The 27,519-nt window shown below is 46.1% G+C and overlaps 1 protein-coding gene across 5 annotated transcripts in view; it reads left to right on the plus strand.

The window, feature by feature from the left end:
• Window positions 1–2,260: 2,260 nt before the first annotated feature.
• The window catches only part of GPSM2 (G protein signaling modulator 2), a 56,528-nt gene continuing 31,269 nt past the window's right edge, over window positions 2,261–27,519 (plus strand). Inside the window, exons 1-6 of one of the 5 annotated variants that reach the window (XM_075936665.1) lie at window positions 2,274–2,468; window positions 4,920–5,038; window positions 6,757–7,062; window positions 23,595–23,683; window positions 24,592–24,813; window positions 27,368–27,503. In XM_075936665.1, coding sequence (XP_075792780.1) covers window positions 24,593–24,813; window positions 27,368–27,503 — 357 coding nt within the window. In that variant the 5' untranslated portion in view covers window positions 2,274–2,468; window positions 4,920–5,038; window positions 6,757–7,062; window positions 23,595–23,683; window position 24,592. Of the gene's footprint in view, window positions 2,549–4,919; window positions 5,039–6,756; window positions 7,063–23,594; window positions 23,684–24,591; window positions 24,814–27,367; window positions 27,504–27,519 lie in introns of all 5 variants that reach the window. The other 4 variants (XM_075936666.1, XM_075936663.1, XM_075936662.1 and 1 more) reach the window with 4 other exon arrangements.

The raw sequence follows: 27,519 nt of genomic DNA on the forward strand, positions 1-27,519 counted from the left end.
AAATGAAAAGGGAAATTCTTCCTCCCCTGGCGGGGGGTAGTGGAAATGCGGAAGACGATTGTGAGGTCGAGGAAATTAGGTGGTGTACCACAATCATTCCTTTTGTGCCTGCATTTTCTTACAGGCCTGGATGCTCTAGGTAGCCATTTGTGCTTTTTGCTTCTTATTATTCCTTTGTTATTCTCAGAGAGTTAGCTGTTTGCTCAAGATGGTACAGTGTAGGAATGCACCTGGTATGGGAGTGCAGGAGAACTTGGGAAGATCACATAGCTATCTTTGCTGAATGTTTCCCACCTGAGAATGCTAATTATTTGGCCTGGGAAAAGTACCAACAAGCTAATTATTGTTGGTACCAACAATATGCAAAGTACCAACAAGCTAATTATTGGATGTGGAAAAATATGCAATGTATCAATGATGTGCCCGGTGGGGTGAGGGGGGAATGGAAAAGAAAATCCTTCCTTCCCCTCACTTGTGCCTGGCAGGAATGAAAGGGGAAATCTCTCTTGCCCTGGCGGAGCTAATGCACGGCGAGCAAAAGGAGCCAGGGCCTGAACTCGCGGCCTCGGCATTATTAGCACCACACGGTAAGCAACTGAGCTAACTGGCCAGTGAGAGCAAACGTGTTTCCCACGTTTTAATTCCGGCAAGCTCAATGCTCCCCACTTCCCTGCACCAGGACAGAGAGAAAGCGGCTCTGCTCTTCGCAGGGCAGTTTCTGCAGCATTTTCAAACCTGTGGCAGCCCGTGCCCGGAGGGAGCCATTAGCACGTGCAGGGCAGTTGGAGTCTGAGGTGCAGGCCAGGGAGGCACCTGGCACGCTGCTCCAGGATGCGACATGCGGGGCAGATAATCAAAAGGGGGACCAGCGGGGGAACCCTCCTGGGCACTAGAGCTGGCGCATGGGTGGGGCGGAGTTAGTGGGGCTCGAGCTGCCATAGGGGGCAATAGGGACAGTAGTGCGGGTAGGTCACTCTGCCAGCTCCACTAACCTCAGCATGAGACCCACAACTACTCATGCTAGCACTGCACGTATCCCCCACCCGGTCACTGCCGTGGGCCTTGCCCACAGTACTCCGCATGACATCCGACACACATCGGCGTTCCCTTATTGCACAGGCGCCAACGTGCACCTGGGGGGGGGGGGAGGGCGGAGAAGAGTGCCCAAAGCTCCACTAGTCCCCTTGCCGGTGGTAGATACACCCTTTGAAAGGGTAGCACTGGACCTGGTTGGACTTCTGGAGGGTGGGGATACCCCAAGACATCCTAACGGACCAAGGGACAAACGTGTCCAGCTGAGTAATGGCCGAGTTGTGCAAGTTGTTGGGGGTGAAAAAGCTCTGGACTACAGTCTACCACCCCCAAACAGACGGGCTGGTGGAGCGTTTTAATCGTACTTTGAAATGGATGCTGAGAAAATTTGGAGGGCTGGACCCCAGAGCCTGGGACCTGTTCCTGTCAGCCCTCTTGTTCACTATACGGGAGGTCCCCCAGGCCTCTACCGGGTTTTCGCCCTTTGAGCTATTATATGGCCGACAACCATGGGGTATCCTTGACCTCTTGAAGGAAAACTGGGAAGAACAGGTGGCAAGGCGGGGAGCACTTCTCTCCTTCCCACAGCTACTGGGGCTCAGGATGGTGGAGTAGCCCTCAGGAGACGCTCGCCTTGTCCACATAGGTAGTGGCACCTTCACAAGTGCAGCTGCACCTGTCAGTGTAGATAACTGGTCAGAGAGGTGGACTAAGAGTAGGAAAGGAGAACCCCGCCTATGGGGATAGGTGGCCGCTGTACGGCAGGCAACAGCCCTGCCGCAAATCTCCCTCCCCAGGGGAAAGGGACAAGCCCCCCCCCCCCCCCGACAAGCTCCTTACTGTCCCGCCCACAGCTAGAGTGGAGCATGACCACGCCCCCAAATCCACTGAGGAACGGGGCCTGCCACTCAGCCCTCCTCCCTCCATTGCGGGAAGCACCACCCCTCCCCCCTTGCCTCCTGGCTCCCCCTCATTCCCCGGGCGGCCCCACACGAGGCACCTCTTCCCCTCCCCACCGCACTGACTACGCGACCTCCCGCCCTAGAACAGGACCAGAGCCCACTCAAAGCCCGGCCTCCCATTGGCCAGCTCTGCCCGGCGTCAGAACGAAAACGGTAAGGAACTCTTGACGCACGCGCAGAACGCGACAGTGGCGGAGCCGTTGGGTTTCCTTGCCACAGGGGGAGGGGAACGACATTGGTGTAAGAGCGTCGGCGAAAGCGGCGCCTGCTATTGGCGAGTTCGAAGTGGGTGCGCAGGGGGGGTGGAGCAACGTCTGTTGGCAGCATCGGGGTTCCCCCCCCTTCTTGCGCTGCAGCGGGTGTCGCTGTGGGGTTGGTCAGTAGCGCGGTGGGCGGGGTGTTGCTGCGGGGGTGTGCGAGACGGGCGATCGGACCAGGAGGAGTCCGGCAGCTGCGGGCGACCCCAGTACTGAGGTGAGGCGAGGCCAGGCCAGGCCTGGGGCGGGCGGGGCCGCACTCCGAGCCCAGCAGCCCCGGACAGAGCGGCCCTAGGGGTGAGACGTGGGCAGCTCGGGGCGCTGCTGGGGCAGTGTGAGGTGTCGCGTGGAGAGTTGGGGTATCGACTGTGCAGGCAGCAGCTTTGGGGGCGCCAAGGGGCAGTAGGTGACTCAGGGTATCGCTGAGGGCAGGTGTGGGGGGTTGAGCTGGAGCGGCCGCTGAGAGGGGTATCGATTACTGGGGGGGCGAGCTGGGGGAGGGGCAGACGATGGGGGTGCGAGCTGACTGGAGGGAGGGGGTGTCGAATACTGGAGGTGGGGGCTGGCTGGAGGGGTGGGGGCTGAGCCGGGGGTGTCGAATACTGGAGGTGGGGGCTGGCTGGAGGGGTGGGGGCTGAGCCGGGGGTGTCGAATACTGGAGGTGGGGGCTGGCTGGAGGGGTGGGGGCTGAGCCGGGGGTGTCGAATACTGGAGGTGGGGGCTGGCTGGAGGGGTGGGGGCTGAGCCGGGGGTGTCGAATACTGGAGGTGGGGGCTGGCTGGAGGGGAGGGTGCTGAGCCGGGGGTGTCGAATACTGGAGGTGGGGGCTGGCTGAAGCGGGTCGTTGACTGGTTGGGGGCACAAATTAATGAAGATGGAGGTTTTCTGCATGTGGGGTGCTAAGCTGTGAGGGATCAGTTAGGGAAAGGTGATGAGTTGAGGGGGGTGATATATGCAAAGAGATGTGTGATGCTCTTGGGGTAGGGGTGGTGAACCCAAAACGGATGCATGTGCCAGTGGTTGTGGGCATGAGAGCTACTGTTCCTTGTGGATTTTATCCCAGTCCAGCACGCTGATATTCCTTTCCACACAGAGCAACATGCAGGGCTCTTGCTCTAGAAGAAATAACTAATTAATTTCTCTGCAGTAGTGATGTGAGGGACTGGTTGCTTCCTCCCCTCCCCCTTTGCTGCCTCTATCAGAAAGAGGCATCAAGAGGGGGACAGGAAGGGATACGAAGGGGGTACTTGAAAACAGCAGTGCTGCTTGAAACCTGGGCCAGACCAGGTGTCCCCAGGCTACATGCGGCATTTCAAAGCGACAGTGCCGTGGAACCGCTGATCTCGGGCTCTACATGATGCTGCCACTTTAAAACATTTTAGGGAGCCCAGCATGAGGCTCCTCCCAGTGTTTCAAAGAAGCAGTGCTGCCTGGAGCCTGGGATCAGCTGGGGACTCCCCCACTTACCCTGGGCTCCATGCGCTGTTGCCATTTTGAAACGCTGCAGGGAGCCCAGTGTTCAAAGTGGCAGCACCGTGGGGAGCCCAGGATCAGCTGTAGTCCCCAGCAGACCCTGGGCTCCCTGCACTGCTGCCCTTTTGAAACTCTGTTGCGACGTTTCAAAGGGGCAGCAGCAGTACAGCTGAACCCGGGCTCCACGCTAGCACCTGCAATTAATGCATGTTAATTTTTGTAATGTGTTAATTCTGCCCTGTGTTAATCGCAGGCATTAACATGCGTTAATTGACAGCCCTAATATGGTAGTATTCCCATATGCAGAACCTTCTCTGATGTTATTTCCTGATTTATTATACTCAGTGTTCATCCATCTAATCTTGGAGATGACATATGGTCTTCATTTATGCATCCTGATATGACTAATTTAACTGGTGTGTAGCAAGTCCTGACTGCGATGGAGCTGTCCCTGTTAGATACTCCCACTGAGTCAGGGAGCATGCCAGTGCCAGCCCCTCTCGCTCACATAGGTTGTACTGTGCCTCTCCCTCACTCGGTGTTTTGGAAGCCTGGGCGAGCGGCCTCAGATTTCCCCCTTTCTTCTGTAATAAGACAGTCCCCAAACTAACAAGAGCAGTAGGTAATTCTAAGTAGAACGGAGTTCCCTTTGTGGATGAGCTAGCGCGGGTGCTGTCACTAGTACTTGTTCTAACCTCTTAAAAGTCTCCTGCTCCTTTTTTCCCTACACTAAGGGTTGTTCTTTTCTCAAGAGCCAGTGAAGCAACCTTGTTAACCTTGTGCAATTTTCTATACAATTTCTGGAGAGTCCCAAGGAAAACCATAGGGCAGAGATCTCTTGGGGAATGGGGAGTTTGGTGATCAGGTCTGCCAGGGTTAGCCCCTGGATGGCCCCACGCTCTACTGTATTTATCTGCACCTCCACAGATACAACTCCTGTTGGCCATGGATTGCTGTTCCCAGCCAATGGGATCTGCGATTGCCCATACCTGCAGTGGTGCAGATAAATATAGTGGCAGCAGCCCACCAGGAGCTAACCCTGGTGAATTGCTGCCATTTTATTGCTCATCCCTGGGCTGGAGTCTGGATGCTGAGACTGAACGTCTATATTGCTATTTTTAGCTTGCACAGTGAGCCTGAATAAGTTGACTTACATGCTAAGACTCACTGCCACGTTATTTTTTCTTCTGTGTAGACTTGTCTCCAAAAATGAAATTTCTCCCATTGGAACAAACGCCACATTGCCTGAATCCCTTTAATCTTAGAAAATCTAAACCCATATGAACGCCTAAGGTACTTTTACACACATCTAAGGTACGTTTACAGTGCATGCTGAGCCTTCCATCCATCCATAAATCAGTCTAACTTGGGGTTAGTAAGTACTCAGGGCCCAGTCGTAGGGTACGTCTAGACTACAGGGTTTTGTCGACAGAAGTTTTGTCGACAGATACTGTCGGCAAAGCTTCTGTCGACAAAGAGAGTCTACACTACATTCAGTTCTGTCGACAAAGCAAGCTGCTTTGTCGACATGGCAGTGTAGACGCAAGGACAGTTTACATGCAATAACACCTTCTGTTGACAGAACTCTGTCGACAGAAGGTGTTATGCCTCGTAAAATGAGGTTTACCAGCGTCGACAAAACGGTAGTGTAGACGCAGGTATAGTTTTGTCGACAAAAGTCCACTTTTGTCGACAAAACTCTGTAGTCTAGACACACCCGTAGTACCTTGGTCTTGGAGAGGTTCTGAGGCCAAGTTCTGTTGAGACTGTAGTCAAATGCTGTTGTTTTGCATTATGGATGCAGATCAAGCAACAAACCCAAGTCAAAAGGTTTGTGTAGTATGCACATACTGATGCATTAGCATGTCTGTGAGACCAGGGACATGTAACTGTAAACCTATCTTTATAATGCAATGTAAATTTTCAAGTTTGGACTTGAAAACAGAATCCACAAGCCTGTGTCCTGAAGACCTGAGGTCAGTGTGTGGTGCTGACACATCCTTCTGACTGTCTAGAGATTCTTACGTTTTCATTTGAACTGCATTATGAACAAAAACATTGTGTTTGTTTCAATGCGATCATTGACATACGTTCAAATAATGCCCTGATTTCTTGTTCACTTTTGCCTCTTTTTCAAGGCTATAGTATACAAAATGCTATGATTCAGACAAATATAGTAATTGGATAATTTAAAGTTGTGGGAAATCCCAGCAATATAAATTGGCCCCTCGTGCATTGCTTGTTTATCTCGTACTTTTTTATAATGACATAAAAATTAATGTATGTACAACTGTGTACCTCAGGGAGGTTCAGTTACCACTAGTATGGGAACTATAATTCCCTCATTCCTCTGCATTCAAAATCTATAATCATTTTTTTTCCTCAGTGGGGCAAGGCATTTTTGGCACTTCTAATATGTAGGTTGTAACACAGTCCTTCCCAGTCCAGGAAGACTGCAATTAAATCTTGAAATGTATGTGTTACACCCATGAATTATTATTAAAAAATTCACACCCACTGTGTACGGTCCTGTAGATTGAATTAGGGCTTCAGAGTTCCCTCCCTTTTCTGGTGACTATATAATGTACCTGAGTTTTGCTGTCATGTTTTGACATGTCTAAAATCTCTTGCTGGAATGCGTAGCTATATTATTCACAAATGCATGCTTATATGTAAATCATGTTGAAATGAAAGGTGCTGTATTAAAATCAAACTCATATATATTTATCTTTTAAGCTTGTCACTTGGAATTGTACCCAGGACAAAAGACTAGTGACATAATGGTAGCCGATTCAAACTCTAGCTGAACAAAGAGTGCTTTCTGTTAAATCTTTCTTGATTTTTTTTCCCAGTTACTTTCATGCAAGAATTCCCATGGTTACCGTGAAATGCTTTGCCTATCTCACTTATAGTGATTGAAATGATTTAGCATTCAGCAGGGATAGCTTTACTTTTTGCATCAGCTGAAGGTAGCTATCAGTTATTCTTTGAAAATGAGACTTCAAGCCAAGCATGTTGTGTTCCTTTTGCAGAAATGCAGCTGAATGGAACTGCAGGGGCCACAGACACAAGAACTTGAACCACGTTTATGGAAAGTTAACTCTGTTTGTCACTGGTCTCTTTTCCTTATTAATAAAGAAGAGTATTTCATCAGGAGCGTGGGATGTATTAACTCCAACTTGTTAATATACTAACTTGGAATAGTGTACTGAAAACAATTCTACGTACCGAGGCACTTGTCCTGCCTATAGAACACTTTTCTGATAATGCAACTCAATGGAAGAAAGTAATGTTTTGATAAGGATGCGTGAAGATCATTCCTTTCATGTTCGCTACAGGTAAGACAATGTACTATTTTGTATGAATTTTTAAGTACTGTGTTTAATAGTAGAAATCTTATGTGCATTTTCAATACTGTGCTTATTAAAAAGTAACAGCAAAATTTTCAACAGGAATCAATTTATTTACTTGTGTTACTAGTGCGACTGTACCTTAAAATTGAAAGAAATATAAAAAAAATCACTTATTGTTTAGTCTGTTAGTTATCTTTTTCTTGTTAAAGCTGAGAAAATAGACTAGTTGGTTGCCTAGTTGATTTCATTTTTCCCTCTTGCATTAGTACAGTGCAAACTCTGATGGAAAATATTTGCACTGGATGGTGGGAACTTTCTATTACAAACTTTTCTAACCGTTTTAGATTTTGTCAAAGCATATCTTTTAACATCTAAAATTTGGTTCAGATTTGACCTAACAGTGTCTCACTTGGTCTTGAACCCAAGAACTATGTGAGATTGAAAAAAATAATTAAAAAAAAAGTAATTCCATACTTCTACAAGTTTGGTTCTGTTCTTTCAAGAAATTCCATTTTTTTTTATTCCTTCCATAGCTCTGCCCTGGAACCCTGTGTGCTGGAACTGTGTACTATTGAAATCCATTGCTGTGTGCGATCACAAAAAAAATTTCAGTTTTTCTGAGGGTTTAGCAAGCCAATTTGCCTTTATCAGGCAGTCATCGAGACAAGGGAAGACGATGCCTCCTTGTCTCCATAGATAGGTGGTAGCCACTGCCAGGGTCTTGCAGGACAGGGAACTCTGGGGGCAGAGGACAGTCTAAAAGGTAGAATACTGTACTGAAAATGGTCCTGCCCTATAGTGAACTCGAGGTAGTGTTTGTGGGAGGGGTGGATGTTGATATGAAAATAAATGTCTTGTGGGTTGAGGGCTGCGAACCAGTGCCCCTCGTCTAGTGCCAGAATTATTGTCACAAGAGTGACATCTTAAAGCGTTGTTTGTGCAGAAACTTGTCTAGTTTGCGGAGGTTGAGAATTGGCCTTCATCTGCCAGCTTTCTTCTGGGTGAGAGAGTAGTTGGAGTAAAACCCCTGCCTCAGTAAAGGCTGGGGACCTGTTCCACGATTCCAGTATGAAGTATGTAGTTGACCTCATGGTGTAAAAAGTTGCTTGTGGGTGGGATACCCGAAGAGGAATGGATAGTTGGTGAGGTTGAGGGGAGTGAAAGGGATGACGTATCCTGTGCGGGTGAGCTCTGGTACCACTGAGCTGTTGTATGCACCCATTGTTGGTAAAAGGGGTGTAATTAGTGGGTGAAAAGGTGGCACTGCCGTGAGAGGGAGGTTCCAAATCCTCAAAACTGCTGCTTAGAGGCTTGGGGAGGAGTGGCTCTGGGGGGGGGGGGGGGCACTTCATTTGTTGATTTGGACTGGTTATAATCAACCCCCCTGTGTTGACGATGGCTGTAGGGGGCTTCTGGGTGGGTGTATAGCATCTTTGTTGGCAAGGTGGCATGTAAATGCCCAAGGTGCACATTGTGGTTCAGGAGTCTTACTGGTATGGAGGGCTTCATTGGCTTTCCTTGAAAAGAGTTTGTCATTGTCAAAGGGGAAGGTCCTTCACCTTGCCCTGCAGCTCCTTTGAAACATGAGAGGCTTGAAGCCAAGATGCTTTATGCATCACAATTGCTATCATGTGAGCGGCAGTGTTGGCAACATCAAGAGATGACTGGAGCACAGTATGTGCTATTGTATGCCCCTCCTGTATGATAGCTTTCTGTACTGACTTTCTGGGAGGTGTTCGATGAGCTCTGCCAGTTTAGAATAGTTGTCAAAATGATAATTCACCAGTAGGGCAGAGTAGTTGGTGACCCTGAGTTGGTGCGTGGCAGATGGAAGTACCTATCCGCTGAAGAGATCTAGTCTCTTATTATTCTTATCCTGAGCAGTAGTCTTGAACTGAGGCAGTTTAGCCTGCTGATGGTCTGCCTCCACAACCAGGGAATTAGGTTGTGGGTGGGAGAACAAGAAGTCCATGTCCTTGGCCGGGATAAAATACTTCATGTCGGCTCTCTTGTTGGTTGCTGGGATCAATACAGGGGTCTGCCAGATCTCGTCAGAGGTTTCCATGATGGCCTCATTGATGAACAATGCTATTTTGGCAGGCACCATGAGTTGGAGGATTTTTAATAGTTGTTTTTTCTGGACTGCTTGAAGGGGGGGATCTCCTGACTAGTTGCTAGCCTCTTGAACAGGTCTTTGAATTTGCTTGAGACTGTCAGAGGGGGACAGGTTGGAGAGAATTACTTCCTCAATGGTGCTACCAGTGCCACCTGAGTAGATGCTGGTGATTGCGACTGATGGTAGGTCTTGGAATCGGTGCTGGTAGAGACGCATCTCAACATGGTAGTGGCGGTGCCCGGCCTATCTCCCTTACCTTCTCTCAGAGTCAGTATGGCAGGCTGTTTCGTGGCTGCCTTGGTTGGTTGGGACCTCTCAGGCTGGGGTCTAAACGGCTCCTGTTATTAAGTCTTCGAGGGCTGGAGTAACTTGTAAAAAAAGGAGCATTTTCAGCCTGAGGTCTGTCTCTCAAGGCTGTGGCCATGAGGCTGCAGCAGTGGGCATATTTCTGGAAAATATGTGAGTCCCCCAGGCATGGGGTCATGACACGGGTCACACTTTTTAAACCCTAGAGATCCAGGCATAGTTTCTCTTCTTCCTCTTCTTCCTCTCTCCCTTTTCTTCTCTTCTGTCTCTTGCTCTTTTTGTTTAACTATTTAGAGGTTAAAATGCAGCATGGAGAAGTAGTTGAGAGAATCATAGAATCATAAAACACTAGAACTGGAAGGGACCTTGAGGTCATTGAGTCAGCCCCCTGCCTCATGGCAGGACCCAGTACCATTTAGACATCCCTGATAGATGTCTGTCTAATTTGCTCTTAAATATCTCCAGAGATGGAAATTCCACAACCTCCGTAGGCAACTTATTCCAGTGTTTAACCACCCTGACAGTTAGGAAGTTTTTCCTAATGTCCAACCTAAACCTCCCTTGCTGCAGTTTAAGCCCATTGCTTCTTGTCCTATCAGAGGCCAAGGAGAACAATTTTTCTTCCTCCTCCTTGTGACACCCTTTTAGATGCCTGAAAACCGCTATCATGTCCCCCCTCAGTCTTCTCCTTTCCAAACTAAACAAGCCCAGTTCTTTCAGTCTTCCTTCATAGGTCACATTCTCTATACCTTTGATCATTCTTCTTGCTCTTCTCTGGACCTTTTCCAATTTCTCCACATCTTTCTTGGAATGTGGTTCCCAGAACTGGACACAATACTCCAACTGAGGCCTAATCAGTGCAGAGTAGAGCGGAAGAAAGACTTCTCGTGTCTTACTCACAACACTCCTGTTAATGCGTACCAGAATCATGTTTGCTTTTTTTGCAACAGCATCACATTGTTGACTCATATTTAGCTTGTAATGCACTACGACCCCTAGATCCCTTTCTGCAGTACTTCTTCCTAGATACTTGCTTCCCATTTTGTATGTGAGAGACTGATTGTTCCTTCCTAAGTGGAGTATGTTGCATCCTTATTAAACTTCATGCTATTTACCTCAGACCATTTCTCCAGTTTGTCTAGATCATTTTGAATTATGACCCCATCCTCCAAAGTAGTAGCAACCCCTCCCAGCTTGATATCATCTGCAAACTTAATAAGCATACTCTCTATGCCAATATCTAAATCGTTGATGAAGATATTGAACATAACTGGTCCCAAAACAGACCCCTGCGGAACCCCACTTATTATGCCCTTCGAGCAGGATTGTGAACCGTTAATCTCTCTGAAAACGACTATCCAATCAGTTATGCACCCATCTTATAGTAGCCACATCTAAGTTGTAATTGCCTAGTTTATTGATAAGATCCTGCGAGACTGTATCAAATGCCTTACTAAAGTCTAGGTCGGGGTGGCCAACCCGTTCCAGATGAAGAGCCACAATAGCAGTGGAGACAGCGTGAGGAGCCGGGGCAAAATTTTTGGGAGCCTGGGGGAAGTTGCGCTGAAGGAAAATAGGTGCTGATACATCCGTCCCAGGCCACGGCCATTTTTTGTTGTTGTTGTTAACAACTTTGCCCTGGGTCTTCACAGCCCTGCCCCCTCTCTCCTCCTCCTCCTCCCCCCCAACATCTTTGCCCTTGCTTTTCACACTGTCTCCACTGCTGTTGTGGCTCACAAAAAAAGCACTGGGAAGGGGTGAGAGATGCAAGCTCTGTGAGGGAATTTGGGTGCAGGAGGAAGTAGAGAAGAGGATGCTGGCTCAGGGAGGGGGCTTCAGGCTGGAGAGTGTTGGGGTCAGGTTAAGGGTTGGGGTGCTGAGCAAGCTGCACGTTTGTGGCTGTGAGGGTGCAGGAGTTTGGGCTGGGGTGCATGAAGGACTCAGGGCAGGAAAGCTGGGAGTATGAGGGGCTCAGGCACAGATTTGCAGTGTGTGGATGGTGCAGGAGTTTTGTGGCAGAAGACTGGGGATGTGGGGGTGCAGGACAGGGAGTTCCAGTGTATGATAGGCTCAGGTTTGGGGTGGGGGTGCAGGAATGTTATGATGCTGTGACCAGATGGGGGCTTGGCCCCAACTGGGGGCTCGTTGGCCAGGCTTCATTTTTAAATAAAATATTATGTCAAACACAAAATGTTTCAGCGTTGTCTTTTTTTACGAGAGGGCTGGGGAACCTGTTTTGAGTCAGGGGTCACTGACCCACAGAAAAGTCAGTTGAGGCCACACAAGTGAGATGCAAAAAAAATAACTCCTCCAACCCCCCATCCCCAGGCCTCACTAATGTGGCCCCAAATGTGCTGGTGGGGGAAAGGGACAGGGTTCTGGGGCATGGTGCTGGTGGGTTCTGTGTCAGGGTATTCATCGGGGGGAGGGGTCTGGCCAGGAGGAAGGGACGGACAGCTGGGGCCAGTACTTGGGGATCCTGGGTCTCAGGAAGCGCTTCCCCTTCCCCTCTCCTGCTCTAACCCAATCTCTCTTCCCTTCCCCAGAGCTTTGTGCGTGCGCACACCCACACCCCCCTCTAATCCAATCCCCAGAGCTAGGCATACACACCCTTAACCCAATTACCACCGGCCCCCCTCTATACCAATTCCCCCCGCTCCCCACTCTAACCTAATTCTTGGGTCCTGGCGGCGGAGCCGCCACTACAGCCACATGCGTCACCCGCCAGGCGCTGGGGCGCGTGTGCTGAGTGGCCGGCCTTGAGACATGCTGGCTGGGACACTGTGCGCACCCCACCGCCCTCAAACTCAGTCGCCTCCACTCCCCCAGACTAAAACCAGGCACCCTCTCCTCCTCCCCACCCCAACCTAATTCTTGGGTCCTGGAGCTGCTGCCGCTACAGCTGTGCGTCTCCCTCTAGGCGCTGGGACACGTGCGCTGAGCAGCCGGCGTGCTGAGTAGCTGGCATGTCATGCGCACCTCTTCCCCGCCACCGCCACCCCTCCCTTCCCCTCCCCCAGAGCCAGACACCACCCCTCCCCACTCTAACCCAGTACCCCTCCCCCACTAACCTTATGCTCAGGCTGCTATCATGTTTGCGACCCTTCCTGCACGTGCAGGATATGACATAGTGCTCTGGGGGCTGTGAGAGGAACGGCACAGGCTGTGAGCACGCATACGGCTCTCAGCGGCCCGGCTGTGAGAGCGGCTGACCTGAGCGGTTCCGGGTTCTGTCCTGGTTCCGTCAGAAGCCGCAATTTTTTTCTTCACGAGCCGTGGGTTGGTCACCCCTGGTCTAGGTATACATCCACCGCTTCTCCCTTATCCACAAGACTTGTTGTCCTATCAAACAAAGCTCTGAGATTGGTTTGACATGATTGGTTTGTTCTTTACAAATCCATGCTGGCTGTTCCCTATCACTTTATTATCTTCCAGCTGTTTGCAGATGAATTCCTTAATTATTTGCTCCATTATCTTTCCTGGCACAGAAGTTAAACTGACTGGTCTGTAGTTTCCTGGGTTGTTCTTATTTCCCTTTTTATAGATGGGCACTATAGTTGCCCTTTTCCAGTCTTCTGGAATCTCTCTTGTCTTCCATGATTTTTCAGATGATAGCTAAAGGCTCATATACCGCCTGTATCAGCTCCTTAAGTATTCTAGGATGCATTTCATCAGGTAAAGAAAAGGTTTAGTTTATTAGTTGGGAAAAGAGAGGAGGAAAAAAGTCAAAGTTTTAAAAAAGAGCAAAAAGGAGCTGTATGAGATTAATTACTTAGAGTGGCCGATGAGCATGAAGTAGTTTTACAAATGAGAACTTCTGCAGGACAAAAACCTTTGGGAGAAAAGAAGACCAGGCGAATAAGTAGAATAACAAAATGAAGCACTGATGTGAATATTTCCACAAAAACATCTTAAAGAGCATTATCCTGTTTAGCTGGGACAGAATTTCCCTAAAAGTAAGAAATGAATGAAGCTTGTTCTCTGTTGTTTCAATGTAGCCTTTGTTATGCACTTGGTTAGTGAATAATGAAGTAATTCAAGTCAGACAATATAACAGACAGGAAGACTATAAAATTACTTTCTTGTAACTATTTAATGACATGCTAAAAAATTGATAACCCAACCTCATCTTGTCTGCCTGCTTTCAATTTAGCCATTTTAGCAGCAGAAATTTAATCCTACTCTGAGAGGAATCTTAAAAAAGGGAGTATTTTTGAAATTGAGAATAGAATGTGTTCAGTAGCTCAGGCTAGTCTCGTAACTATAATGTTGAAAATTATGTAAAATTCCTTTATTAATCAACTTTTAGATCTAGAGCTGATGTCTGTAAACTATATTTTGTTTTGTAGCAGAGTGCTGGTGCAAGAGAACCTAATTAGCTCCTGCCCTGTCAGCTCAAATCAGGAGGAACAGATTGGGGTGATGAAAAGGCCCAAAGCTGGCCTGAGGATTGGCAACACATGCAGTTTGACAAGCTAAGGGCTATATAGGCTGGGAAAGAGCCATAAGTGGGGGGCAGGCAACGAAGGAGAGGTCAGTCAGGAAGAAGCTGGACTAACTGAGGACTCATTCTGCCGGGGAAGAACCCCTGTAAAGTCTGTATAGTTGGGCAATGGTGGGATAATCTTGGGTGACTAAAGATATGGGTTTGCACAACCTTGAGGTTTTTCTGAGCCGTTTTTTTGCGAGGGCAACCACTGCCCAAGAAGGGATGGTGGCACCTAGTTACAGGGCCCAAAACTACATTGATAGAATCGGAGAGCTGGTTAATGATTTATAGTTTGGTACGACAAATTTATTTTTTGAAAAACTGGTCAGTGCAGATATTTGAAATTAATGTGAGATGACTATTTCCTTCTTTTTCTTCCTTCCTCAGATTAAACTAGACCCCAGACTTGAAATAAGTCAATAAGACAGCCATCCAAATGGAAAGTAATTCCTAGAACCAGCCTTTATAAATCAATAGACCCTTTCTATAAGATTAATTCAGACTGAAAATAAGGCACACATTTTAATAGGGATGGTAACCAAGAATTGTTGCCATCATAGGAAAGTCATATAACCTGCATTGTACAGCAGGTCACACTTTATCATAGTGGCCTCTTCTGGCCTTATGAATCTATAAAGCTGTGCTTGTGGTAATATTTTTCAAAAATCTTTCCTTTGACTTTTTGTTCCCTGTCCTCACCTACCATAACGAACAGAGCTGAGCTGGAATCGTACATTAAAACTAACCTAGACTTTTTATATTTCATTAAGCTGTTCACTACTCTTGAGATTTGTGCACTTTACAGAGAGACAACTTAAATATGCTTCAGCATTTCTTCCCTTTTGCATGGTAAAAAGAATTCTTCGAGTGATTGTACATGTCCATTACACTGTAGCATGTCCTATGCTCAGTCACCTGAAAATTTTCTCTGTAGTACCCATCAGGTCAGCTCTGGCACCCAATGAACTCATGTGATTATAGTGCTGGTATAAAGGGCCTGTCCAGCACTGCACTCCCTTCAGTTCTTTCTTACTGCCCATGACAGTTGCTGGAAATGCTTTACGTTCTTCACGTTTTCTTCTTTTCTTCATATTATGCATATATACAGTTAATGTGTGTGTAGTTCTTCAAGTGCTGCACATGTTATTTCATTGTAGGTGTGTGGATACCCCAGGCACAACTGCTGGAAATTTTTCCCCTAGTGGTATCTGTTAGATTGGCTCTGGTGCAGCCCCTGTGGGTGCTGCATGCTCATAGTGCTGGTATGCTGAGCCCACGACTCCTCAATTCCTTCGTACCACCTGTGATGGCTATTGAAAGTATGCCACCTAGGAAGGAACAATCAATTTTATGCATACAAAATGAGAAACGACAGGCTAGAAAGGAGTACTGCAGAAAGGGTTCTAGGGGTCTTGGTGCAATACAAGTTAAATATGAGTCAACAGTGTGATATGGTTGCAAAAAAAGCAAACCTTCTGGGATGCATTAACAGGAGTGTTGTAAGCAGGACATGAGAAGTATTTCTTCTGTTCTACTCTGCGCTGATTAGGCCTCAAGTGAAATAATTGTGTCTGGTTCTGGGCACCACGTTTCAGGATAAATGTGGAGAAACTGGAGAAGGTTCAGAGAAGAGCAACAAGAATGATTAAAGATTTAGAACCATGACTTATGAGGCAAGACTGAAAAAATTGGGTTTGTTTAGTTTGGAAAAGAGGGGACATAACAGCTTTGAAGCACCTCAAAAAGGGTGTTACAATGAGGAGGGAGGAAAAATTATTCTGCGTAACATCAAGAAGCAGCCAGGGAGGTGTAGTCAAGATGGTTAAGCTCTGGAATAAATTGCCTAGGGAAGTTGTGGAATTTCCATCATTGGAGATTTGTAAGAGCAGGTTCGACAAACATCTATCAGGAATGATCTTAGATCAGTGTTTCTTAAAGTATCTTTCGCGGCATACCGGTGTGCTACGAGGCAGTCGGAGGTGTGCTGCAGAGAGAACAGAATTTAAAATGGCCGCCCTTAAAGGGACAAGCCACCTTTTTTATTGTTTAACAACTTTTCTCTGGGGGCTTTTTTTTTTTCTCAACCAAAAAATACTAGGTGTTCCCCATTAAAAAAAAATAGTTTGTTCTTCGGTTTTAAAAAGTTTAAGAAACACTGTCTAAGATAGTGCTTGGTCCTGCCCGCGAGTACTGTAGACTGGACTTGACCTCTCAAGGTCCCTTCCAGGTCTAGTATTCTATGATTCTGTGTAGTTAGTATTTATAAGTATAGAAATAGTTGTTTGTGATTTTGATAGTGGTACGATTGGTATTCCCAAAACCATTCTATTGCTGGAGAAGCACCTCTCTTCAGTATTGTAACAGTCTCATTCACTGGTGTCTAAACCCTGCTTCTCTTGTGATAAGCCAGTGCCAACAAGCAAACCACATGTATTTTGGGGAAACCCACAGGAAAGACTGCTGTCCAGATTTTCCAGGAGTTTAAACCTCACATTCAAAAAGACCATGCAGCCAGACTGAAAGTCCTGGTGGATGCAGCACTCAGACCAGCCTTGGACCCAAGATCTGAACACTGCTCCAAGTACATGTATGACAGGTGGGGACTCTCAGCATTGCTTCTCTTCGCCAGTGCCCAAGAGGAGACACTGTTGGCACTAGGGATGTAAAATCCCAATTAAACATTAAACCAGTTAACTGATTGGTTAAATATTAGAGGTCAACCTGTCAACTGACTAAGCGGAATCCGGGCTGAGGACTGTTCCAGCCCAGCTGAAGCAGCACCCAGCTCGCATGGTTCCCGCTGCTAGCCCTGTACTGGGGCTGGCTGCTTCCCAGCCCTGCACTGGAACTGGCTCTTCCAGTTCCCAATCTCTGCCAGCTCCTAGCCCCTACTGGTGCAGCCCCTTCTTACAGGGCCTCCAGGCTCCATATGGACAGGCTATCCCTGTCTGCGGCGGGCCCTCTGTGGGCCTGGGAAGGGGCCCCTTGCAAGCCTGGAGCAGCCCCCTGCTGGCGATAGGTGTGGAACTGCTCCATTCTCCACCAGTTACTGGAACTGGTAAGCATTATCTGTTTAGGCACTGTGACAAAAGCCGATCCCCAGCACTGAAGGGAGATGGGCAAGAATCAGAAGACTAGAGTGAGACCCGTGTGGAGCTGCTCTCCCTCCCCAGTACTGCCTCAGTCAGTGGCCTCATTGATCCTGCAAATTCAACCTAAAAATGGTGCATGGACAGCACCATGGATCATTCCATGTGCTGTCTGGCAGAGGACTGTATTTGTTTGTCAAATTGATAAACTAGCTTCTATCAAGACTCCCGAAAAAAAGTGTTGCTTTCTCTAGTAGGCAACGTATAGATAGTTTTTAACTATATGCTATATGGGAGGGTCTTTAACCTGAAAACCAAATAGACCATCACACATGAAGGATGGGAATGTTAAAAAAATTGAATTATTACACAGGTTGGACTTCCCCGATCCGGCACCTTTGGAACCTGACTGGTCCTGAACAATGGATTTTTCCAGACCACGGGAGGTCATTTCTGGTCCCCCAGCCCAGCTTTTCCCGGCAGCTGCCAGCCTCCCCACCGGCTCCGGCCATCCCCTCGCCCCCCGCCCCGACCTGCCTGCAGTCCACTGCCATGTTGGGCTCCCAGCTCACCAGCTCAGCTGTGGCAGCATGCAGTGAGGGCTTCCCACCCCCCCATGGCAGACTGCTGCCCTGGTGGAACCCAATGGCATTCGGGGCACTCTGCCAGGCTCCCGGTCGCTGGTTCCCCTGCAGCCAACCCAGCGAGACTCCCAGCCCTCACAGAACTCCTACCTCTGGCTATCTACTGGAACTCCCTGGTCCAGCAACATTCATGGTCCTTCCAGACCACGGATGTTGCCAGACTATGGAGTCCTGGTTTAGAGAGTTTCAACCTGTACTAGAAGTATGAATCTAGATTTTTATAGATTTAAACTCATGAATAATGTCCTTTAATTCTTGAGACTTTTTGAAAAAAAGGGTACTCCATTAAATAATTTCAGGAGGAACAACCTATTGCTGGTGTTTTGTCAAAACTACTAAAGAAATTAACAGTAAATAAGCAGACTGACCGCCAGTACAAACTCTAATGAAGATTTGTAAAAATCTACTCACCCTGGGCAAGTAATTTTGACAGACCAGTAAAATATTGGTTGTATTTATTATTACTAGATGAGCAGATATTTTGCCTGAGCTAGTAAAATTTTATAGCCAGTTTGTCAGGCTTCTGTAAAGAAAATGTCTCACATATAACTTGCAAACTCTACAGATGTAAACTGAGCTCTAACATAGCACTTGGGTTTCTTTCTGCTGATGGTAAATAAAGGTGAAGTTTTGACGTACATTGTTAGTGCATTCTCTTCAGCCCCGCCCTGCCCTCACCAAATGAGTACATCAGCACAGCCAACAGCACATGCTAAAATAATGAATTTTGGTTGCTTGAGACCCAAGATATGTGTTGAATTCTTCTTATTTATCTTCCTATCTTCAAGGCTTTAGGGCAGAGGTTCTCAACTTTTTTGTCCCCGAGTCCCCTGCTATAAAAAAAAAATCCAGGAAAAGGGGGCTTTTGGGGGCTGTAGGTCGGGGCCTCAGGCAATAGACTAGAATGACTTCTATTGGGAGGAGAGGGAAGGTCATGGGGTTCAAGCCAGCTCCACGTGTCTGGGAAGGGACTACGAAAACAGCTCAGGGTGCTGGGAAGGGGTAGCTCATGGTCTAGGAAGAGGGATAATTAGGACTGTGTGGGGGCAGAAAGTAGCTTAGGGTGCAGAAAGGGGTAGCTAGAGGCTGTGTGCCAGGAGGGCTCCCCTGAAGTCCCTGTTCCGTGAGGAGTCTACCAGCCATGGAGACAGATCCCCCAGCTCTGTAGCTTTCACTGGTTGTGTGAACAAAGGGGGCTGGGAGCAGCTTCAATCCTCTGGACCAGCAGTAGAGACTGAACACCATGGCTGCCTGCTCCGTGACACCAGCCAGAGGAACAGTTGCCCTGTGACTCCAGCGTCCTGCCTCCAACCTGGCTGGAGGCAGGGAAAAGACGTGTGGATCTGCCCCTTCGACAGCTCTGCACTTGCTGGTGCCCCACCATCCCAAACTGCTCATGGGCTCAGGAGGCTTCTCCCTCACAGGGAGCACTGGGGATCCAAGATTCAGTCCTAATCCTTCAAGATGGAGTGGGGGAAGGGAGGCTGTGTGCCAGGGCTTCAGCCCCTGGGGGGCATAAGAAACTGGTGATGCAGCCTCATAGCCTGAAAGGGCTGGCAGATCCCCACTGAGAAACCCTCCTTTAGGTTTCACATGGGGAAGGGTGACATACACGTCCCCTTCTCTTCCTCTCCCCCTTAACCATCTATCATACACAGAACTGTCTCTCCTCCTACCTGTCTTGCCATCTCAGCACCCTGTCTGAGGGCACCACATGCAGTCACTGACGGGTCACCATCTGCCCACACTAATCCACCAGCTGAGGCTGTGCTGACCACTGAAAGACCATCAGGGGAAGTGAAAAATACAGGTCAGTTGCCTGTTTTTTACAAAAAATAGGTGGGTCACCTGCAAGAGATCTTAAATACAGGACTGTTCCATTAAAAAGAGAACAGATGGTCACTCTGCCTCATAATCATCTCATACTGGGGACAGTTCCTTCACCAACATTTCGTTTCATTAGGTGAGTAGGAGAAAGCATAGAATGCCAAAGTAACATCCATCCCTCCCTCTTTCAGAGGGAGCCCCATGGTTAATATTGGGCTGTACAGTGCCAGGTTCAGCCCCATGGTCAATACTGGGCTCCTCCCCATGGTCGGTACCAGGAATGGGCTCCAGGCTATCATGGTGCTATATGGGAGGGTCTTGGTTCACCGAGGCCATGGAATATGAATGCCTCGAGCCAGAGCCTTGTCCCAGTGGGAACATCCATGGGCTCCAGAATGACCATGGATGCAGATCCCCATAGTGCCACTGGCCAAGCGCCTGCCCTGGGTGCCATGGCAGTAGCCATTCCAGTAGGGCTGGGCAGGTGTTGATAGCAATGCTGACAATCTCAGTAGCTGAATTCTGCCTCTGAAGAGGGGGTGGAAGAGTAATGGAGCAATCACTGCAATGCCGAGACACCCAGTGCTATGCACTATTGGCTAGTGCAATGGCCATTAGCTAGAACGGATAGAAATGGCGTCCTAGCTTCTATCAGAGGCTGACAATGGGTGACGGGAGAGGGACTGCTTGAAGACTCCCTGTTCTGTTCACTCCCTCTGGGACATCTGGCATTGGCACTATTGGAAGACAGGATACTGGGCTGGCTAGACCTTTGGTCTGACCCAATATGACTGTTCTCATGTTCTTATGCAGAAGCTCGAGGCAGGATGCCCCAGGGAGGGGTTCCCCTAGAAACCAGTCTGTGCTGGTTTGATTGTAAAGGCCAGCGTTCTGTAGATGACACCTCCTGATCCCCTAGAGATCCCAGGATCAGAAACATTATTTAGTCTCTAGCATCTGCATTAGCTTCTGGCATGGACATCACCATGGATCATTCCATGTGCTGTCTAGCAGAGGACTGTATTTGTTTATGTCAAATTGATAAACTAGCTTGTATCAAGCCTCCTGAAAAAAATCCAGTTTGGCCATATCTTTCCTGAAATGTGGTGTCCAGAACTGGGCGCAATACTCCAGCTGAGGCCTAATCAATGTAGAATAGAGCAGAAGAATTACTTGCTTACAAGACTCCTGTTAATACATCATAGAATGATGTGTTTTTTTTTTTAAACTGTCACACTGTTGACTCTCATTTAGTTCATGGTCCACTATGACCCCTAGATCCCTTTCTGTATTACTCCTTCCTAGGCAGTATGTGTACAACTGATTTATCAAAGCTAAATATTCACTTACCTATTAAGGTAGTAATGGCTAGATGTCAGTTTATAGAAGTGAAGTCAAGCAGTGCACATAGATTCTTTCTTAAGAATATGAAACTCCAGTAGAAAGACCATTGCAAATATTTTAAGCTAAAATCTAAAGAAACTTATCTGATTGTGTGACATTCTAAGTCTTAGCACTGAGGAGAACCATATTTTCTTAACATCACGTTAATTGGATGAGTCAGTTAACATGAGGTGCCCGGAGAGAACCTCTTGGGATAGGATTAGTTAAGATTACCCAGTGAAGTGTGTTAAATCTTAAATCTTTTGTTGCTGATGGTATAACATACTGTACATAATCATTTCTGGCTTTTCCCAAACAATGTTGAACACACAATCTGTGCAATAAAATGAAAGAAGATGGCTCCATGTCTGAATAAATAGCAGTTCTTGAACTTCTCCAAACATAAAAGTACTGCATGTGTTATGGATATCCAGTCTGGGAAGTTGGACCTGGGGAGAACTCCATGGTTGAAGTATTTTTTTTCTTCAGCATCTTTACTGGCTGCCAGGCATAAATTATATTTAATTACAAAAGCTAAGAATGTCTTTTATGTCACTTTGCTTAAGTTGTGGAATGTCAAAGACTACCAGGTATGATACAATTTTGTTAACTCATTTTATGGCCAACAATACTCAGGTTTTCCTGAAAAGCAATCCACTAGAGCTTTCAAAAATACTTTGTTCCTGCTCAAGTTTTATGAAATGTTTTGTTACCTACTAATTTGTTAATTTTTTAATATTAAAATTTGCATTAACAGTTCTTCACTCCAGTGTTTTGCCTATCTGTATTTTAGTATTGTCAGTGAAATAAATAGCTGCTGGTTTGGGGTATATTATTTTTAATTACCTATATTAGTGATTTTATTTTTCAATTAAAATATTGTTCTGACATTGTATTAATTCTCAGTGTGCTAGAGATATGCCTGGGTGTTAAATGTTTTCCAAGTCACTAGGGTGTGAGCATGTAATAAACTGTACTAGCTGATCTCTGCAATTTCCATGCTTAAATTTCCTTCCTGTCCAGTTTAGGAAAAATGATCTTCTATGGCACTGTGTACTTATTTCCTCATATCTAGTTTTGATGTTAAATTAGGTCAGTGTCCTGTCCAATAACAACTTTAACTCAGAGGCCAAAGAGTTTTCAATTTAGTCAGGAAAGGCAAGATGTTGCAGTTATGCAGAATAATTAATAACAGATTGCATCATTTGAAGAGTTGCCACTGGTTGACTTAGTGGTGGAAAGGAACACTAATAATGGAAAATATTTTAATTGCATTTAAAGTGTTATGTTGAGAATAAGTAGTTGTTAGATTCTGAAAGATTGTTTTGGGGGATGAAAGCTAATCTGGTATTGAGTAGCTGTATTTACTTTGTAAATCAAGTTAAAGAACAATTTTTAGAAGCTATGCCAAAATTTTAGTGAGTGGTTTTGAATAAGATTTCACATTTTTTTTCAAGGCATGCAGTTCTATTATTGTAATTTATTACAGTATATCTTTTAAAATGTGTGTATAAATCTCTATGCAGAAGAAGTTTGTCCAGAAATCAATAAAGTAAAACAATGCCATTTGTAGAAATAATTTTTTGCAAGTTTGCTTAGTAATTTTTGTTTATTGATTATAAGCAGTACAGAAAATAGCTGTATCTATTCACATGCTTGGCTCAGGTTAGGGAAACATCATCCAACTGTCTGATTGCGTCTTCTGAGTAAAACAACATCCGTTGAAATACATACTGTTGTTGTCGTTGTCATTGTCTTCTCAGTATGTCCAGTAGTTTGTTCACTTATGTACAGTGCCATTTAGTTTCCATAACGAGCAGCCCCTGTGGCACCTTAGGGCATGTCCATTTTAGGAAATTATTTTGAACTAAATAACTATTTTGAAATAGAGTCTCCACACTACAGAGAAGCCTCAAAATTAGTCCGAGGCAGACTCTCTTAATGTGGACATGCTACCTTGACTTAGAGCCTCAGGCAACACTAGGGAATAATTATTTTGAATGATTCTGGGAAGTAGTTATTTCAAAACAGCAGCAGTGGAGCATCCATACTATTGCTTCTTTCGAAACAAGTGTTATTCCTTCTGGAACACAGGAGTTGTTGTTTTGAAATAACTAGCCTCTTATTTCAAAATAATGGGCTTGGTAGTGTGGATGCTCAGCTTCTTATTTTGAAATAACTCCCTAGTGTAGATCAGGGCTTAGAGACTAACAAAAATATATGTAGTATTATGAGCTTTCGTGGGCAAAACCCACTTCTTCAGATGAGCTTGAGTGAAGAAAAAAAGGGTGACCCTCAGAATATATAACAGAAAAAGAAGGGAGAGGATAAGGGGGGTGGGGAGAAAAGGAGGGGAAAAAAGTACTTGTCAATTGTAGCACTGGTGCTAATGAGGCTAATTGAGTGGGATGGAAGTGTCCCATACTTAGCTTTTGATGTTAATGAAGTGTTAAATGTAAGAGAAGCTGGTTTTATAATGGGGCCATCCAGTTCATATCTTTGTTCAATCCAAGGGAAACAGTGTCAAATTTGCATATGAAGGTCAAGTCCATACTCTGTATTTGGCTTGTGAAATTTCTTTGTAGAAGAATAGCTATTTTTAAATCCATTGAGTGCCCAGGAGGTTTGAAATGTTGCCTTTTATATGTTTTTGTGTTTCACAGGGGTAGCCGTGTTAGTCTGTAACATTGCTGGCACTTGATGGCACGTATCACATTAGAGGATGTGCAGTGGTATGAGCCTCTGATGTTAGGTACCTCTATAACTCTTAAATCATGTACAGTAGCAATATTGATGTGAATTTAAGTTTGTGTCAGGATATTTAAAAAAAATCCTAATTTGGTGTTGAACAAATCCACTTCTCTTCACTGAAGATTGTTTGGGAAATGTAACAATCTTAGACTGCTCAGCTTTAAAGAGGGACTTATTTGATTTGTTTGTTCATTTGTGCTACAATAGTGGCAGGAGGCATAAATGAAATGTGAAGTTAAAGAAAAACACTCTGCCATATCCTTCTAAGAGAAATCAGATGTTTCCGAGGAAAACTTTATTTTTGTTTGTTTTATGGTGTGGTTTACTTGCAGACAAAAAACAAGAATAGGGTTGTGCATATGAGAGACACAGAGAGGGTTGTTGAATGGACTGAATCCTGATATCCTTTGTTTTTTCCTCAATTATTCTATGGTAAAATCCCCTTTTGACTTCAATGAAAACTGCCCTGGGTAAGACTCGAAGGTTTGGTCCTACAAATTTCAAAATTCTAGTAGTTGCTTAGACTACATGGTAGTGTTTTACAGGTTTTGGTTTTGTTTATCTGCCAGAACCTGACACAGTTTCTCCCAGTAATTGGCTGAGACATAACCCAATGCCCAGATTTTGGTTTTAGATTTTGAGAGAGGATTTTTCTCTCCTGACTCTGTAGAACATCCATTACCAGCACCAGCTTATGTAATGAAATAGTAGTAAACTTAAGTCTTGTTTTGTGAAAAGGAAACATTGTTCCAAACAACTGTAAAGAATTTTCAGTGTGTATTATAATGAACACTGATTTCTAGTATTCAGAGAAATTTCCCATGCATAAATGTCCTCACAACTCAGACTCTTAGAGAGACAACTATATTTAGGCTGAACATTACCTTTTTTCCCCCACAAATTGTGCAGAATGGAAGCTTCCTGTCTGGAACTGGCCTTGGAAGGCGAGCGGCTTTGTAAAGCAGGAGATTGTCGAGCTGGCGTATCTTTCTTTGAAGCTGCAGTTCAGGTTGGAACAGAAGATCTCAAAACTCTAAGTGCTATTTACAGTCAGCTAGGCAATGCTTATTTCTACCTGCATGAATATGCAAAAGCCCTGGAATACCATCACCATGATTTAACCCTTGCAAGGTAATTTTGCATTCTTTTAGGCATATCCTCAGCCTTGGTCATATTCTTGTGAAGATCAGCAATGCTTTGTTCAGTGTAACATTCATCATTCATGCCTGTTAAGAGTGCTAGTGATGGGAGATTGGATGGTGTTTTGACAAATAATTTGTCTATCATTTTACTGGAGGAGAGCAAGGGTTACCAGATTTGTGGATATGTAGATGGATTCCTCTTTAAAACTCATCTATTCTTCATACTTTTCTGTTTCTAAATCTAAGCTCTCTGGCTCTCCAAAAATTAAGCTGCCATTGTTTTACTATACATAACTGACTAGTCTACTTCTCTTTAAAACTAGTAATGTGTTGTTGATGAAAATGTGCAAAATATGTGCAAAAATTATTTAGGCTTTTCATTACATGTGTTTGGTTCTTTTTTTTTTTTCCCCAAGCCCTTCTAGTTTTGACACTTCCATGTTTAAAATTTTGAGTTTTTTAACAGTGTGATCTGAAGAAGCTGTTCCCATACAACAAAGAGGGGAAAATTTATACCTCAAGAGCAGGAGTTCTAGATAATTATGTTTAGATGTTGCACTGGAGATTTTTCCTCCCTCGAGAAAACAAATTGTTCTAATAGAGCAGGGCTGAGCAAGAGGCTGTCAGTGGGCCACATCTGGCTCGCTAGCACTTTCACCCAGCCTATGGCAGCTCCCGGCTCTGCCACTAGTGTGTTGACTTATTGCCGTCAAGGAGGCACAAGCCCTTTCAGCTCCTGCTATTTAAAGGGCTCACGTCTCCCTGGCGGCTCCCAGGCAATGCATTAGCGACGGGGCCGGGGAGGCATGAGCCCTTTCAATTGCTTCCATTCAAAGCACTTGTGCCTGCTGAGCGGCTGCTACTGCATTGCCTGGCAACCGCCTGGAAGACACAAACCCTTTAAATTGAAACAACTGAAAGGGCTTGCAGCTCCTGGCCCCACTGCTAATGCATCGCCTCACAGCCGCCTCAAGTTGTGAGCCGGAAACCCTTTAAATAGCAGCAATTGAAAAGGCTTCTGGCTTGCAGCTGCCAGGCAATGGGTTAGCAATGGGGCCAGGAGCTGCAAGCCCTTCAGTGTGAATTCCAAGCCTCCAACCCAGACAACTCTAGGAGGAGCCTACCCTCCAGCATCGCCCCGTCTACTTGAGGTCCCATCCTTTCCCTTGACTGGAGCTCAGGGGGACGGGAACCCCAGGCCAAGCAAAGCTGGGGGCAGGCTAGCTTCCAACCCCGCTTCTGCCTGAGGTTCTGCCCCTTCTGGAGTGGCCCACAACCTCTTCTGAAATTTGGAAACTGGCCCCCCTTCAAAAATTATTGTCCATCCCTGTAATAGAGCTTAATTTAGGTTCACGGGGAGGCATGAACACAGTGCTATTGCACCTAACAATTCATTGCCAACTTTGTATAGTAAAGGTTTTAAGGGCTGAGACACTAATTTGTATTGATTTCATCCCTATCCCTGTTTTCCCTCCCCACCCCCAGACAAATTATAACAGACAACAGTTGTAGATTCAAACCAGAGATTTAACATTTCCCAAAGGGTGGGGGAGCTTCTTTCATTAAGACTTTTTTCCTTCTTTGGAGTACTATATCAAGTACTTCCTAATTAGTTTCCAGGGTGTTAGTTTTTTTAGTGTAATATACCAATAAGTAGGAAGTGCCATATTCAGAAACATATTGTGGTTCTAACATAATTAAAATGAATGTCCCCCATGCACTTTCTGTTAAGTCGAAGTCTGTAATTGAACTCTGTGTATGTACATATAATATATTTATAAAATTAAAATCTTACTATACTTTAAAAAGGTTTTTCTTGCAGGACGACAGAGTGACGTCATGCGTCACTCTGCATCCCGCAGCGTCTCCTGCCGCCCTCAGCCGCATGGTCTCCCCTTCCTCATGCTCCGTGAGAGCTGCAAGCCATGTGGTCTCTCATTCTCTAACCTTTGGGAGTGTGAGAGCTGTGATACCTCTTGGGAGCTGGGGTTGGATGCAGGAGCCGCACAGCCTTGTGGGGGCTCGGGTGGGGGGCTCACAGGACATGTGCGATGTCGCCAGTGCTCTGGGGGCAGGGGGCACGCAGGAGCTGCACGACCTTGCCTCTCGCTTGCACGGGGCCAGAGCCATGTGGCCTCTTCCCTCACTGCCAGAGTGAGCCAGCCTCAGCCCAGTCCCAACCCCCTGGCAGCCAGAGGGGAAAGATCCAGGCCAGCCTCAGTCCGCCCCTCCCCCCGGTGGCCTGAGTCGGGAGAGCCGGGGCAGGCCAGGGCTTCTACGCCTCGACTTGGCCCTCCCCAGCGACTGGGGAGAGCCGGGGCTGCTTACCCCTAAAAAAGAGGGTTGTTGATCATAGCGAGCAGGGGGTACTGCCCCCTAGTAAACATACAACCTCATAAATTGTAAATAAAACATGCACTTCATACTATTGTAGATTTTTCTTATAAAAAGAAATGCCTTTCGTGTAATTCTGTTTACAGTGCATTGAACATACATGTATTGCAAATATGCAGGATTTACTGTTTATGTTATTTTAATTTCAGAACCATTGGAGACCACGTAGGTGAAGCTAAAGCTAGTGGCAATTTGGGAAATACCTTAAAGGTGCTTGGGAATTTTGATGATGCTATTGTTTGTTGTCAAAGGCACCTAGATATTTCCAGAGAGCTTAATGACAAGGTAAGAGGAGTGAACA

This window comes from Pelodiscus sinensis, chromosome 9 (assembly GCF_049634645.1).
Source record: "Pelodiscus sinensis isolate JC-2024 chromosome 9, ASM4963464v1, whole genome shotgun sequence".
NCBI lineage: Eukaryota > Metazoa > Chordata > Testudines > Trionychidae > Pelodiscus > Pelodiscus sinensis.